Source organism: Barbatula barbatula (assembly GCF_947034865.1).
Source record: "Barbatula barbatula genome assembly, chromosome: 11".
NCBI classification, from domain to species: Eukaryota; Metazoa; Chordata; class Actinopteri; order Cypriniformes; family Nemacheilidae; genus Barbatula; species Barbatula barbatula.
The window spans coordinates 14,531,796-14,546,266 of record NC_136774.1 but is presented as its reverse complement, the minus strand read 5'-3'; the positions used below and the strand labels follow the sequence as shown (position 1 = coordinate 14,546,266).

The 14,471-nt window shown below is 40.0% G+C and overlaps 2 protein-coding genes across 2 annotated transcripts; both read right to left on the bottom strand.

Annotated features, from left to right (window-relative positions):
* Positions 1–1,117: 1,117 nt before the first annotated feature.
* On the bottom strand, positions 1,118–5,905 carry tuba5 (tubulin alpha 5). Its single transcript, XM_079468219.1, has 5 exons — positions 5,711–5,905; positions 4,339–4,561; positions 3,960–4,108; positions 1,877–2,557; positions 1,118–1,779 (listed from the first exon to the last, which is right to left on the bottom strand). Exons 1-5 carry the CDS (start codon positions 5,711–5,713, stop codon positions 1,486–1,488), a joined length of 1,350 nt encoding a protein of 449 aa, XP_079324345.1. The 5' UTR covers positions 5,714–5,905; the 3' UTR covers positions 1,118–1,485.
* Positions 5,906–6,203: 298 nt separating this feature from the next.
* Positions 6,204–13,596, bottom strand: klhl12 (kelch-like family member 12). Its single transcript, XM_079467467.1, has 12 exons — positions 13,284–13,596; positions 11,760–11,998; positions 10,710–10,863; positions 10,149–10,366; positions 9,461–9,610; positions 9,232–9,346; positions 8,977–9,083; positions 8,665–8,860; positions 8,144–8,302; positions 7,913–8,011; positions 7,598–7,784; positions 6,204–7,475 (listed from the first exon to the last, which is right to left on the bottom strand). The coding sequence occupies exons 2-12, from the start codon at positions 11,940–11,942 to the stop codon at positions 7,349–7,351; spliced, it is 1,695 nt and encodes a 564-aa protein (XP_079323593.1). The 5' UTR covers positions 11,943–11,998; positions 13,284–13,596; the 3' UTR covers positions 6,204–7,348.
* Between the last annotated feature and the right edge of the window lie 875 nt (positions 13,597–14,471).

Here is a 14,471-nt window from a genome sequence, read left to right as displayed (position 1 = left end):
TATAGACAATGTACTTTGTCTATTTGTGCGTATGTATACTTTTGTTTGTGCTACTTTTTTACACAAGTAAAAAAATAAAATGAATTTAAATACTACTATTGAATTGCATTAATAAGCTTAATTAAAAATTGTGTTTGGGGGCCAGGAAACAGCGTTCTATTTTCAGTTACATATAGGTTCCATAAAATTGGAACGGTAACATATGTTGCCGTGTTTTAAAGTAAGCAGTCTGCCAAGTTCTAAGTCCGAAGGTATATGAACAACAATGTTATTTGCTTGTCAAAAAGAGAGTCGACTCCGAATCAGGAAAACGAGACGTGACGTAGTCTCTAACCGCCGCGTATCTACGTCACTAGAAATAGTCCCCGCCTACGTTTTGCTGGGACTGTCGCGAATACTTCACACTCCTCCCCCAAACACCGTCGCTCGTTGCGTTTGCATCATGTCTAGAACCGGTGTTCTACGTTGTTAAACTAAGTCTTATTTAAACAACCAAAGGAATAACTTCTGAGGAAACAATGGTTACAATTCATTTTTTCAAACGACACCAAAGGAGCATAACCACAGGGTTATACTGTGCGCGCGTCATTTCACAGAAGCTGCTTCAATAATCTTGGCGCGTTCACAGGATGTTAAACGACTATCCTTGAAACCACCGAACCACAACCTGAAAGTGTGATTTTTAATTTTTGTTTAAATATGTGTGTACATTATATCGGTGTTTAGCTAATGCACATAACACTATAACTTTAAAAATGTACCGTTATTTCTGTGGTATTAAGTATTTATTTCAAGAACGGAGTGTAGCAGTATCTGTATTGTAATAACATCTGAAAATACGTACACCGTATGCCGTGACAACTAGTCCAAGCATAATACAAGAGAAGTGCAAATGTCCTTTTTGCAACCATATAGATATTTGTCAGGTTAACTGGCCAGTTAGCCCCTATTGGTAAACGCAATACATTATCAATATTATGGGGCTAGATCATCTTGCATTTCTGAGAGCCAAGCATTGTAAATGGAATATTTTATTACAATTGTAGTATTGCTGGGAGGCACATGCCTACCTCTGGAGATGCTCTCTTCAGGTAAATAATACACATACAAAGACAGGCACATTTGACAATTTATTCCAAAACTGCATTTATCAGTTACGGCAGTTGTGTGGGACAAACACATCTTACAAAACAATTGATGTTCACAGACAGAAAAGCCTTTGGCAATTTCTTTGAAATAATACAGAAAAGGTGATACAAAGAATGAAACAACATTAATATCACAAACATAAGGACACTGTTCGTATTCACTGGTCATTAATGTGGCAGCTTGGCAATGAGGATGTAAAAACTGCTTATAAGTGCTGATCTAAAACCAGTTTTCTACAACCTAAAAAAAATCTCTATTTTACAAGACTATAGAAAAGTGCTTCAAATTGGTCTCAGATCAGCAACCTAAAGCATCTTTCATTTTTCCCTGGTGGGTTTAATACTCCTCTCCCTCCTCCTCATCTTCCACAGAGTCTGCACCAACCTCCTCGTAATCCTTTTCCAGTGCAGCAAGATCCTCTCTGGCCTCGGAGAACTCTCCCTCCTCCATACCCTCTCCGACATACCAGTGTACGAAGGCACGCTTGGCATACATAAGATCAAACTTGTGGTCCAGACGGGCCCAGGCCTCAGCAATGGCTGTAGTGTTGCTCAGCATGCACACAGCTCTCTGTACCTTGGCCAAGTCTCCACCAGGCACCGCTGTAGGTGGCTGATAATTGATGCCAACCTGTTTAGAGGACACATTGTTAAATGAAGCTCAGTTAAAAAAAAATAGCAAAGATACCATTTCCAACATAAATAATGAAGCTTTTGTTACATCTTACCTTAAATCCAGTTGGGCACCAGTCCACAAACTGGATAGACCGTTTGGTCTTGATATTGGCAATGGCAGCATTCACATCTTTGGGTACGACGTCACCCCGATAAAGCATACAGCAGGCCATGTACTTTCCATGCCGGGGGTCACACTTCACCATCTGATTGGATGGCTCAAAGCAGGCGCTGGTTATCTCCGACACAGACAGCTGCTCATGGTAGGCCTTCTCAGCTGAGATGATGGGCGAGTATGTGACAAGTGGGAAGTGAATTCTGGGATATGGCACCAGATTGGTCTGGAACTCTGTTAGGTCTACGTTCAAGGCTCCATCAAATCGCAGAGAAGCTGTGATAGACGACACAATCTGACCGATGAGCCGGTTCAGATTGGTGTAGCTGGGTCGCTCGATGTCGAGGTTTCGACGGCAGATATCATAGATGGCCTCATTATCTACCATGAAGGCGCAGTCCGAGTGTTCCAGGGTGGTGTGGGTGGTAAGGATGGAGTTATATGGCTCGACCACAGCAGTGGAGACCTGAGGAGCTGGATAGATGGCAAACTCAAGCTTGGACTTCTTTCCATAGTCAACAGAGAGACGCTCCATCAGAAGAGATGTGAAACCAGAGCCTGTGCCACCACCAAAACTGTGGAAAATCAGGAAACCCTGAAGACCAGTACACTGGTCCGTCTAGAACAAGAGGGAAAAAATATCAGTTAAACGAATCATATTAGGTGTTAAAGCCATACTGATCAATTGTATAACTTGAATGCACTGTAGCCACGTATCCACCGAAATTGGTTTTAAATTGCTAAAAAAATGTTGGCTGTGAGTTCTTGATCGTGTTTTTTCGGTTCAGATGCTATAAGGGGTCTAAAAATATACCCATGCCACGTTTGAATTCATTTCAGTATGCCACTGATCGGTTTGTTGTCAGGGCACAGTTCATGACATGGCACCACATTTACACATTTGGAAGAAGCTTTTATCCAAAGCGATTTACAGATGAGGAAACATTGGAAGCAATTATAACAACATAGGCAACAAAAGCTGAACACTACTAGGGTACTGATGCCATGTTTTTCTCTGCAAACTTTAAAAAAGTCTGCAAGTGTGTGATATCTAGTTTTTTTTAGTGCTGCTCCATTAATCATATGGCAATCGCGATGTCAGGCTATGCGATTACATGACAGCAAAATGTTGCGGTTATATTAAAGAAACAAGTGCATTATTCGTGGACGTGACAAGACATCCATTATATATGAATGTCCGTTTGTTGGGATTATTTTCCTAAAAATGTGTACATCCGTATTAATGTACAATTTACCTGTACTGTTGAGAATATATATTTTTTTTATGTTAATTTAATTCAGTAATGCAAAGATGTTACTGTTATTTAATTTTATTTAAAAAAAATATTTATTAAAAAACTTTGTGCATTTCTTGTTGTTGTTGCTAGTTTGAACTGTAAATCTCAGTTGATAAAAAAAAATTCAGCATTTTCAGTTATCTGTGTGTGCATTTTCCTTAATAGCAACCAAGTTGACTCATTATACCCAGTTTATCGTATCGCACATCGCAATTTTTATCTCAATAATTGCAAAGTGACATTTTCCTCAAATCGTGCTCAGATTTTGAAAGTTGTGTCATTTTTACAAATTAGCCAAAGTAATGTGTATCAAGTATGCAATTTGTTTAATAGTGGGTTTAATCAACAATAATTATTATTGTGGTACTCCAGACCAGGAATATAATCTGGATTACATGTAAATTTTTGAGACAAAGTTATTGTACATAACCATACAGTTTTACAGATAGGATATGCTGGTTGGTTTGTCTTGTACCTCTTGAATTGTGATTGGTTAGCAGGGTAAAAAGTGACTAATGACGAGTGCAATGTTTTCCTAAAAACTGAACATTTACAAACTCTGAGACCGTAAAGAAGCCAACAGCTTAATCTTTTATAAATGCCAGAATCAGACGTTTGCATTTTTTAGCACAGCTTCAAATGCAAAAAACTGAAAAAATATGGTGCCCTGCCTACATAACTTTAGATTAAAGTACCCAACGAATCCGAAATAAACGTTCTTACCAGTTTGCGGACACGCTCAAGCACTGCATCAATGATCTCCTTGCCAACAGTGTAGTGGCCCCGGGCATAATTATTTGCTGCATCCTCCTTCCCAGAAATTAGTTGTTCGGGATGAAACAGCTGTTTGTAAGTTCCTGATCTCACCTCATCTGAAAGAGAAGTCTGGTATTTTAGCTCTTGATGGCCTATTATATTATGCATTTTTATACTGGAAAATTGCAATGTGCCATTCAACACTGTGCGCAAAACATTTAATTTGGTAGCCAAATAAGCATGAATTTCTAGGTGTCTATAAACACAGTGACTGGCTACAGAAAACAGCATCGCTTTAATGATCGGCAGGTTTATTTTAGTCCCTAATAAAACCCAAACCACTTACCAATGACAGAGGGTTCCAGATCTACAAAAACAGCTCGAGGCACATGCTTTCCAGATCCGGTCTCACTGAAGAATGTGTTGAAGGAGTCATCAACACCACCACTGGTCTTATCACTTGGCATATTGCCATCGGGCTGGATGCCATGTTCCAGGCAATACAACTCCCAGCATGCATTGCCAATCTGTACTCCTGCCTGGCCCACGTGGATAGAGATGCACTCACGCTACATCAACACAAAAAATACAGATGAATTATCGCATACATATTAATTATTTTTGACTGCTTACTCAAAGTTGAACTTGAAGCTATAATTATGGTACAATCACTAACTAAAGATAAAAAGGTCAGACTGCAATCTACTAGGAACCACCCAAACCCATAAAACAAATGCACTGGATACCTGCGATTAGTGAGTGGGTGTATGTATCATTTTACAGTACAGTGACAAAACGAAAATAAAGCAATAAAGTAAACGATTCTTGAACCTAGTATAGATGTTAACAAAGGAGTATTAGCAGATATTGTTTATTTTAAAAAGAATGTAAACTCGATAACTATTTGAAATTATTAGCATGATCGCCCAATTTCGTTCTTACAGAAGTTCTTACAGGGGGGGAAAAGTCCAAAAAAAAGTAAAGCATCCAATGACTTATGTGTTTTATCATTTTAATGTTACTCCTTTGAGTTGAACTCAATCCATTTCCTATGTAATGAAAATACATTAATATCAGTAAAGTGACAAGAGTGCGCGCTCTCTGATACATCATGCTTTGTCGCAAAATGGGCGACAGGAAGGAGCCAGTAACCTGAGAATAAAAACGATTTAGCAACCGACACAATAATAACTGTATTAATATGTAACGGAGCGTTAACCAGACGACCGATCGAAGAATGAGGGAAAACACTTCTCAAAGTTTTAGAAGTGAAAATACATCAGCCCGCTCCCCATCCCCCAGCCTCACGATCCCACCGGACCAAGCGCGTGAAGGGGCCTCCGCTGTGGTATTTCACCAATTTTTTTAAATCGCAGCAACCGATGACGGATTTTTATAATGAAAATAGTTCTCAAAGGTCTTCTTCATTACAAATCACACTTTCTCCAAAACACTAAATGTGTCACACGAACATAAAATATGCGGAAGAAATGGATACAATACAGTTGCAGGAAATATAAATGTAACTGATTCATGTCACGTGACAAAGTTTATTTAAGAAACGACTCAGTCACAAGAATCCTATGAAACATTTCAGTTATCGTTAGCATATTAAAAACACGCAACGTTTAAAATTGGTGGGAAAAGCCACTTTTGACCTTTTTATGACTGTAGACATTTTGAACGACTACATATTTACCAGTGACAGCCTCACTCACCATTTTGACTTGGTCTTCGGGGAGTTGTTTGTAAAAGGCTCAAGTTTTTTCCGGTGGAAAGATCACCAAAAATCAGGTTTGAGCTCCGTTGAGTGTAGACGCGTAACGTGTCTCCGCCAACACAGCATTAAGGGGTAAAGGTGCGCGCTTCACACTTTATACGCGCCTACACGCTCACGCGGCCCTCTGAGCTTCGCTATTGGCCGACACCAGCATTAAGACCCTCCTCGTCTTTCTATTGGTGTAACCAAACACTCGTCCTTAGATTTAAAAGTGTTGCAAAACTTCCAACCGCTCTGAACTTGAAACTGAAACTTTAGCACCGCCTTTCCCTTTCCTAGTAATCAAAACAGGTTAAAGAATAACTCAATTATTCATACGTTTTAGTTTCTGCGAGAGGGCGATGTTTCATCTAAGAGTTTAAATCTCCTTTGAGGTGCTTCAGGTAACGTTAACGTTATATTTCTTTTGTTCGTCGACATCTCGCACTTCAGCCTTTTAACCCGCATTTATATAAAGTAAAACATAGGTGAGCTGTACAGTTGGCACAAACAAACAAAAACACTTTTTTAAAAGCATATGCGAGTACCCACTCATGCTTGATCCCTAAAGAGTTATACATTATGAAGAAAAATACTGCATATTACTACAGAAAGTAATTACATTACTAGAATATTCAGGTGAGTATTATGGCACAATGTGTTCTAACAATTATTCATTTCGAACATTGAACTTAATATTGAATTGAATGATTTCGTATCTACCACAGATTAGCCTGGATTGTCGCCAGATGTCTGGAAGAGCCTCAGTTTCCTTACGTGATAAACAGACATTTCCTTTATTGTCTTTATCATAGAATCACACTATTAAAACAACATACCACATCAATAATGTACTGAAGAACATCATTCACCATGCAAGTCATCCCTCATTCGTAATCATAAGTCAATATTGCAATATTCCAGTATTTATCAAGACAAAGTAAGATCACTTTTCACTGAGAGAGCACAACCAGATTTACTCATTCATTCTGATTCACACTATTAAACATATAAAACACCAGCACACTGGCATTGTGGCATCTTCATGATGGCTCTGTCCATGATAATGAAAAATCCCTGGTACGTCAGGCACGTTGATAAAGGGTTCGAGTCAATAAGCACAGCCCCAGCAACCTGAGAGCTGTCAGCGATAATAATGTCATAACTGACATTACAGATAATGAGAGAAATCACACAAAGCACCGGTGTCTTCACATTCTGATGATTCTGGTAAGATTCTCTCCTTTTGTCAGTCAGTAACTATTCAGTCACATGAGCAGTAAGGCATACACACGCTTGTCTCTTCTCTCCCAGTTTTATATTGCACTTTAGAGGACCCAGTTGTGTGAGAAGGATCCCAGTCTGTATGAAGGGGAAAATGGTGGCAAAACACACATCTTGACCACATCATAGCGTTTCACCGTTAATTAAGATAAAACATCAGCTAACATCTCAGGGTTGGCAACAGAACTTGAGTCCAAAAAGAGGAGGGCACCATTAAAAGGCCAGTTATCAGATCTGAAGCTCCGCTGAGCAGTTAAGCGCAGATTCCATTATCCAGGTATCAAGCGTCTCTGCTTTAGCCCCCTATCTCCGCTCATTTTTCTCTAAGCACGCACACCCCTGCATCACAGCGCTGTGTGGCCATTGAAGTCACCACTTCCCAGCTGTCGATCACTGGGTCGTAACATTCAATACTGCTGAGCAATGAGTTACCATCATATCTTCAGAGAGAAAAAGATATGGTTAAATCATAGAATTCATTGATAGTCTGAAATTATTAAAGATCTTCTCAACTAACAGAGACACAAAAATTTTGAATTATGTTCATAATGCTACATCTCACCCTGCAATGGCATAAAGTCGGCCCCTCAGGACAGTGGCTCCCACGTAGCAGCGTGGAGTGGTCATATTTGCTACAGTGGTCCAATAATCAGTGCGAATATTATAGACCTCTACTGAAGACAAATGGGCCGTTCCATCAAATCCTCCGACAACATAAATGTGATCATTCAGCAAAGCCACCCCGGCACCTTCAACCAACAGATGAAATTGGTTTGACTCATGCAATAAACTTATATACGTTCACAGAATCACAAAATTGTGTTACATCTTCAAGCACAGTGCTGATACGTTAAAACGAATATACATGGCAGTGTACCTGAGCGTTTGTTGGCCATAGGAGTGACACTGGTCCAGTGCCCCGTATGAGGGTCATACCGTTCTACGGAGTTCAAAATGTTCAGACCATCGTATCCTCCTGCATCATCATCATCAACATGTTAACAAACAAGTAAGGAAGTGCAGGTCTGCATAAGCTGGATAAATTGTGTTTCAGCACAAACAGGTCAAACCATCGTCCTCGCAAAATAATATAACTTTCGAATTTTACCTAAACAGTAAATAAGTCCACTGGCTACCACAAGTCCAGCTCCCTCCCTGGCAGTCTGCATGTCTCCCAGCATGCTCCACTGGTCAATATTTGGGTCGTAACGCTCCATGCTGGTGTGACGTCTGCTGCCATCAAATCCACCCGCAACATAGATCATATCTGTAAACACAAAACCACACTAAAACCACACTCAAAGAAGCAAAAAGAGCTAGCCAAGATCTCAGAATACATACAACATGACAATTGACACAAAAGGTGGTTTGTCAACCTACTCGCAAGAGAAGAGCTTCAGGCGATGTAGCTTGAGAACATTCTCTGAAGAAGATCACTGTGTTTTATATTTAACGGACCTACATATTTTTTGACTACCTGAACCTGTCTGGTCGGCTGATTTAGTTTCAGCTTTGTGTGTGAGCTGTGCTTTAATGTTCATTTACAGTACAAGGTCTCTCAAAGTCTTACAAACACAAAACCACTTTACCAAAACATAAAATAGATAAGAGTCATAGTAAAAATTGCACCTCCAAGGGTAGTCGCCCCTGCGAGGCCTCGTCGCACATTCATTGTAGCGACAGAGTACCAGACTCCATCTTCATCTGCTGTGTAGTCCAAACACTCAACTGAACTGAGCCGTGATCGCCCATCGTACCCGCCAATAACGTACACACGATCATTGAGGGCGACAGTGGCAACATAGCGTCGCTTCCTTGCAATGTTCTAAACACAAATGTGCATTGTTGATTTGAGGAAAATACACCTAATTTCCTCCAATACCCAAATTTAGCCATTGACATATGGGTAATGTGAATGGAAATGGTCCATGTAAAACTCACAGGCAGAAAGCTCCACTCTCTGGTTTTAGGATCGTACTTCTCAACCACATCAATGGGCGACTGCTGGCTGCCAAATCCTCCGATAACCAAAAGGACCTCTTTAGCACCTTAAACCCATTCCAAATGTCAGAAAGAGGTTTAGTGAGGTTACACAACAAAATAATGAACAAGTTAAGCAAGTCTGAGTCGGATCCCTAAATCATTTTATGTCTAAATGCTGAAAACACACAGGCTGAAAATACACAGGCATCAGACCGAGTCTTGCTTGGGTTCGAGGGCTTTGCATCTCGCTGCGCAGCTCTGGCCGAAGGTGAAACTTCTTTGCTTCATCCACCAAATCTCGACATGGTAAACTGCAGCGTATCAGTGGCTAAAATGCACACAAACATGAATTCAACACAACGTATAGATAACATTTATTTAAAACCACACGTATCACCTATAGAAAACATTTGTGTGCTCTATTTATTAGAGAGAATCTGACCTCTGTGTCAATGACATCTGTGATGTATCGGGGGGTGAGGAGCGGCATGCGCACAAACTCCAGCAGATCGGGCAGGTACGGCTCTCTCTCCTTTCTGTTGTGCTTCACCCAATTCAGAACGGCTTCAAATACAGGCTCCTCTGAGTCAACCTACACACATAAAATTCTGATTCACTCACACACAAAGTGCATAGATCTCTGCAGGATACGTTTAATCCGATATTTAAATCTGAAACTTCTGCATTTAACTATATGTTCCAATAGTTGTAATAACAACCTTGAAAATAAGTGAACCTTGCTGAGAGACAGGAATTTGACAACATAAAAAACAGCCGTTTCAGTCTCAGGGAGTACACGTGGGCACAAAAAAGCACAGATGGGGAAACAGATTGCATTTTTAGTTGTCTTTATTACAATTTGAGGCTAAAAAAACATCAATATAAGAGAAAATGAAACTTCTCATGCATGTTCCAATATATGCGTTTTATTATAGACTACAGTAAAAACTAAATGTTTGTTACGGGCACACAATAATGTCCAACCAGGAGAATCCAGGAGATATGTAATGCGTGCCCTGTAATAATCTTTGTTTCACTCTATTTAGATATAATAAAGAACATGACACCTTGATGCTGACAAGGTTATATGCACATGGGAAAGTTTAAGGGACCGGTCCAGGCGATCTCACCTGGATCTCGTCACATTTGATAAGTTTTTCCACCTCACTCTGACTGAGCAGCATGAACTCCTCCTGCTGCACCACCTCAGCAAAGTGTTTTTGCGAGAAGAGCTCCGCCGCCTGCATCAGGTCCAGACAGTTGTGCGTTTCCGCGAAGTCTCTGATTCCTAGACAATTCGATGGATCCAACTGGCTGTTAAGAAAATCACAGCAGGCTCGCTTGACACCTGTGATAAACATACACCAACAAAAAATACACATCATCAGGTTGGACTTTTAGGTTCTATCTTCTTCAACTGGGTTGGGACAACACTTGCCGTTCATTTCATGGAGGTTTGTCCTTGTGTTCTTATTTACATTTAAGATTTTCACATTTACTTGTGGTTTATATTAAGACATGAAGCTTGTTCTTAATATAATGATATATGAAAGCACTAATGGTAACAAACAATCAGAGATTATTACCAACAGGGGTAACATTATTATGACCAGCAGACCACTGTTAAGCTGTACTCATGTATTCATATAATGCAATTAATGGTGTATTGGGTTTCCTTTGTGTCTCTGTACCTTTTAGTTGCAGCAGACAGGCAGCGGGCAGCAGCTCCTGCACATTTTCCACAGTCACCAGCACCGTCTCTGTGTAAACAAAATCCAGCAGGATCTCCATGGTGGATGCAGTCAGGCCTTGAATGTCCACAAAGGACTTCCCTTTTTCAGCAAGCTACACAAAAGAAGATCGCTTTTTTATTTGTTTAATAAAATGTATTAACTTCCTTTTATGCCTCTGTCCTTCCAAATCCTTGAATGTCCAAATGTGCTGTTTTTCAGGAAATGGAAAACTGTAATTTTTTAATTGTTAAATGCATTCCTGTAGCTCAGTGGTTAAGAGGATGGCCCTAGCAATGCCAAGGTCATGGGTTCGATCCCAGGGATTGCACATACTCCGATACAAATGTATAGTATAATGCAATGTGAGTCGCTTTGAATAAAAGCATCTGCCAAATGCATAAATGTAAATACTGTGTTGTCGAAGATGCCAAACTATACAAAATATAATGATTAACAATCTTTCTGTAAAAAGTTCATGGTGCATTTCTGTTTGTTCACACTAGTATGTCCCAAAATCCACACTTGGTGTACGTGAATGCAACTGGACGTTCCAAAGACCATGAAAAGGGTGTGAAAAAATACTTATCTTTAGTACACTTGAAGGGGTATTTTGTAAAGCAAATGCCATCATTCAAGTTCAAGACTGCACACCACACGTGGGTATTGAGACAAACCCATTGAACAAGTTCTTCAAGATCATTCAATTAGCTTCAACACATTGGAGAAAAAAAGATCACCTGCGCCTCCTACTGCAAAGAAGCAGAAATGCAACAAAGTTTACGGTGGAAAGAGATGGCTGTGTTGAAACATCCAGGCCAAGACTCCAAAGCTACTCTGTAGCGTTCCCATTATGCACGATTTTTTACCCTGACATTACTAAGATTATAGGCTCACATATCCCCTGACTGAGGGAGGTATGATCACACGCATGAATTATGAACAGATTGCTGTGTTAACATTGCCTGGCAAAACCATGTGATCAATGTGCACATAAATGTTGTTAGTTACCTCACTCGTGAACATGGCACAGAAATAATCACTGCAGGCGGCCAGAACAATCCGGTGGGCTGGAAAATCTGTGCCCTCCACCCTCAGAGTGATGTCACACAGTGTGTTGCTCTTTCTAAGGGCATTCATGGCATTCAAAATGGATTTAGCATGCGAATTGGTCATGATGTCCTTGGGTGCCATGACGACATGGGATGGGGTAGGGTAACAAAACCTCAGGCACTGCAGGATGATGGTTTCTATAGGACAAAATCAAGCAGTTGCCACTTAACATAACACAGATAATCACAAACATTGATACAACTCAAAGCTAAAACCAAGCGGTCTCATTTTGTATACATTTTGTACACACATATCTATCTACTAACTTGTAATGTGTAGCTACCCATATTCTTACAATGTTCATGTAACATTTGTATCAGTTGAACTCCTAAATAGAGATAATTTCCAAGAACTGCCACAAACATGATAAAAACAACGATAAAAACAGACCGCTTGCCAATCTATATCTATGTAAACACATTATTGTCAGCCTGCATAATCATGATTAAGCTAAATTTTGCATCTATAAAGTAGCTCGGAAACTGATAACTGTTACATCCATCAGTAAAATCTAACTCTCCAAACTCTACGTTTCATGAGGACAACTAAACAATTTAAGCATCAGTGAATTATAAAATGAACAGTGAGATATTAAAGTAGACCCCTGCCCCATAATAACTTTCTTATGTTCAGATCACACAAGAAGATATTAGGAAGAAAGTTGATCAACAAAACAACATGGCACCCTTTGTCTTAAATATCTTCATATTTCTTCATACATGAGTCATATACAGGGTTTAAACGTCTTGAGGATAAATAAATGATGACATAATTGTTATTTTGGGGTGAATTATCACTTTAAATACCAATAACTTATAAACCAATAACTACCGGGGCAAAGCAATAAAAAAAGATTGGTTTCCCCAAACATAATACTGTCATGTGCACACTTTCATTGTATGGATAAAACAGTCCACATTCTTCAAAAATGTCTATTTTGTTTTCATAAGATATATCACGCTCATAAAATCACATGAGTTTGGAACGACATTAAATCATGACAAAACCTTGGTTTTAGGGGTGAAAATGAACCCACACTTCGCTTCGCTACACTACGAAGCAGCATAATGTAAAAGCAAAGCTCTTCATCATCTCGATACAAAGCCAAATCTCTTTGACTTCATTTTATAGTAATATGACAGTAGATTGAGAAAATATAATGGTTTAAAGAGGTCATGTAAACAAGTCTTATGCCACTGAATTTCAGTACGTGCGGGGGATCACTTACACCATCTGTTCTTCTATTAATCATTTTAGACCCTTATCGTTGTTTTATTTATATAACTTCATCAGAAGGTGATCGTGTTAATCAGCTGAAAGTTTAGACCACACACCAGTGTGATTGAGCGGCTACCTCACATGCTAAAGCTAACTTAATCGGTTGCTGCTAACACACCAATAAACGTGTATATCGTAACTCACAGCGTGCAGATCCTCAGCAGTATAGAAGCGGATTAGATATAGATGACAGTTCACGGCGGGTGGTCTATATGACCATCTACTGACACCCCTCACAGGGAGACCCTCGCAGGTGTGACCGATTTAATTTGACTCTAGCAGTGAAAGGAACAGCTCTGACCACTCACGTGTGCGCGCATCCCGAGCAAAACACAGGGACGTCACCAATGCGCGCACGCTCAGAGAGCGTGACCGCTCGTTTAGCGACTTTAGATGAGAATCTGAAATGTATATTGCTTTATATTTCACTTGTCAATGAAATACAGCAGCCACGCCCGCCGATAGGGGGGGACAAACGGGTCTGTTGTCCCGGGCCCAGGATAGGGGGGGGCCCAGAACTGGGCCCTCATTAAATTATGGAATAATTAAAAAAAATGTTTTAAAATAGGCATATTTGTGGAAAAAAAATATATATTTGACTTGTATAAAGCTTTTTATTTGTTTTCTTCCTAATTGTCCTTAAAATAGTGGTCAAGAACCCCCCCACCCCCAACACAAAAATGGTTTGGCCACTGATCAAAACTTGAAGTTGTCAGTAGATTTGAAGTTCGGTACGCTCAAAATGTCCGGTCAGCACAAGTCCGGTGCTCAGAAAAGGAAAGAAAAGAGAAGAAGAAAATAGAGGCCTTAGAGATTTTCTAAACAAATATTTTAAAAAAGGTGGTGACGGTGAAGCTGGAACTAGTGAAGTCAATGTAGAGCAAGGTAAGAAACAGCGCAGCCAACGTTTACGAGCTTTGCAGTGTTAATTTCGTCAGACGAGACGAGACGAAATATGTTCGTCAACGACCTTTTTTTCATGACTAAGACGAGACGATGACAGGACGGCACCACTGTCCAAAAACGCTGACTAAGACTAAATTAACATGCATTATTGTTGACGAAAAAAGACGAGACGAACATGTTTTGCATAAAATAAAAACTAAGATAAAATCTCTCTTCATTTTCGTCTACAATCGTCTCTGCTTTTTCATCAGCTGTTACGCCTTTAAAATATTCAGAACGAGTTTCGCGGCTTTGCGCTGTTGCTCAAGTTACAGGTCTCATTGTGTGTTCACATCGAGCGCGAATGAGGCGTCAAGCGCGAGTGATTTACATGTTAAGTCAATGCAAAGACGCGATAGACGCGCTTGCGGCGCGAATAGCGCGAAT

Bases quoted from the DNA above. Each gene is read 5' to 3' on its own strand.
- klhl12 (XM_079467467.1), bottom strand. From the start codon at position 11,942: ATGGCACCCAAGGACATCATGACCAATTCGCATGCTAAATCCATTTTG. The intron at 10,367-10,709 runs GTACAGAGACAC...TGTTTATCACAG, and splicing joins CTGTCTGCTGCAACTAAAAG to GTGTCAAGCGAGCCTGCTGT. The intron at 9,347-9,460 runs GTCAGATTCTCT...TGTGCATTTTAG, and splicing joins CAGATGTCATTGACACAGAG to CCACTGATACGCTGCAGTTT.
- tuba5 (XM_079468219.1), bottom strand. The intron at 4,109-4,338 runs GTAAGTGGTTTG...CTTCTCTTTCAG, and splicing joins TCTGGAACCCTCTGTCATTG to ATGAGGTGAGATCAGGAACT. The intron at 2,558-3,959 runs GTAAGAACGTTT...CTCTTGTTCTAG, and splicing joins TTGAGCGTGTCCGCAAACTG to ACGGACCAGTGTACTGGTCT.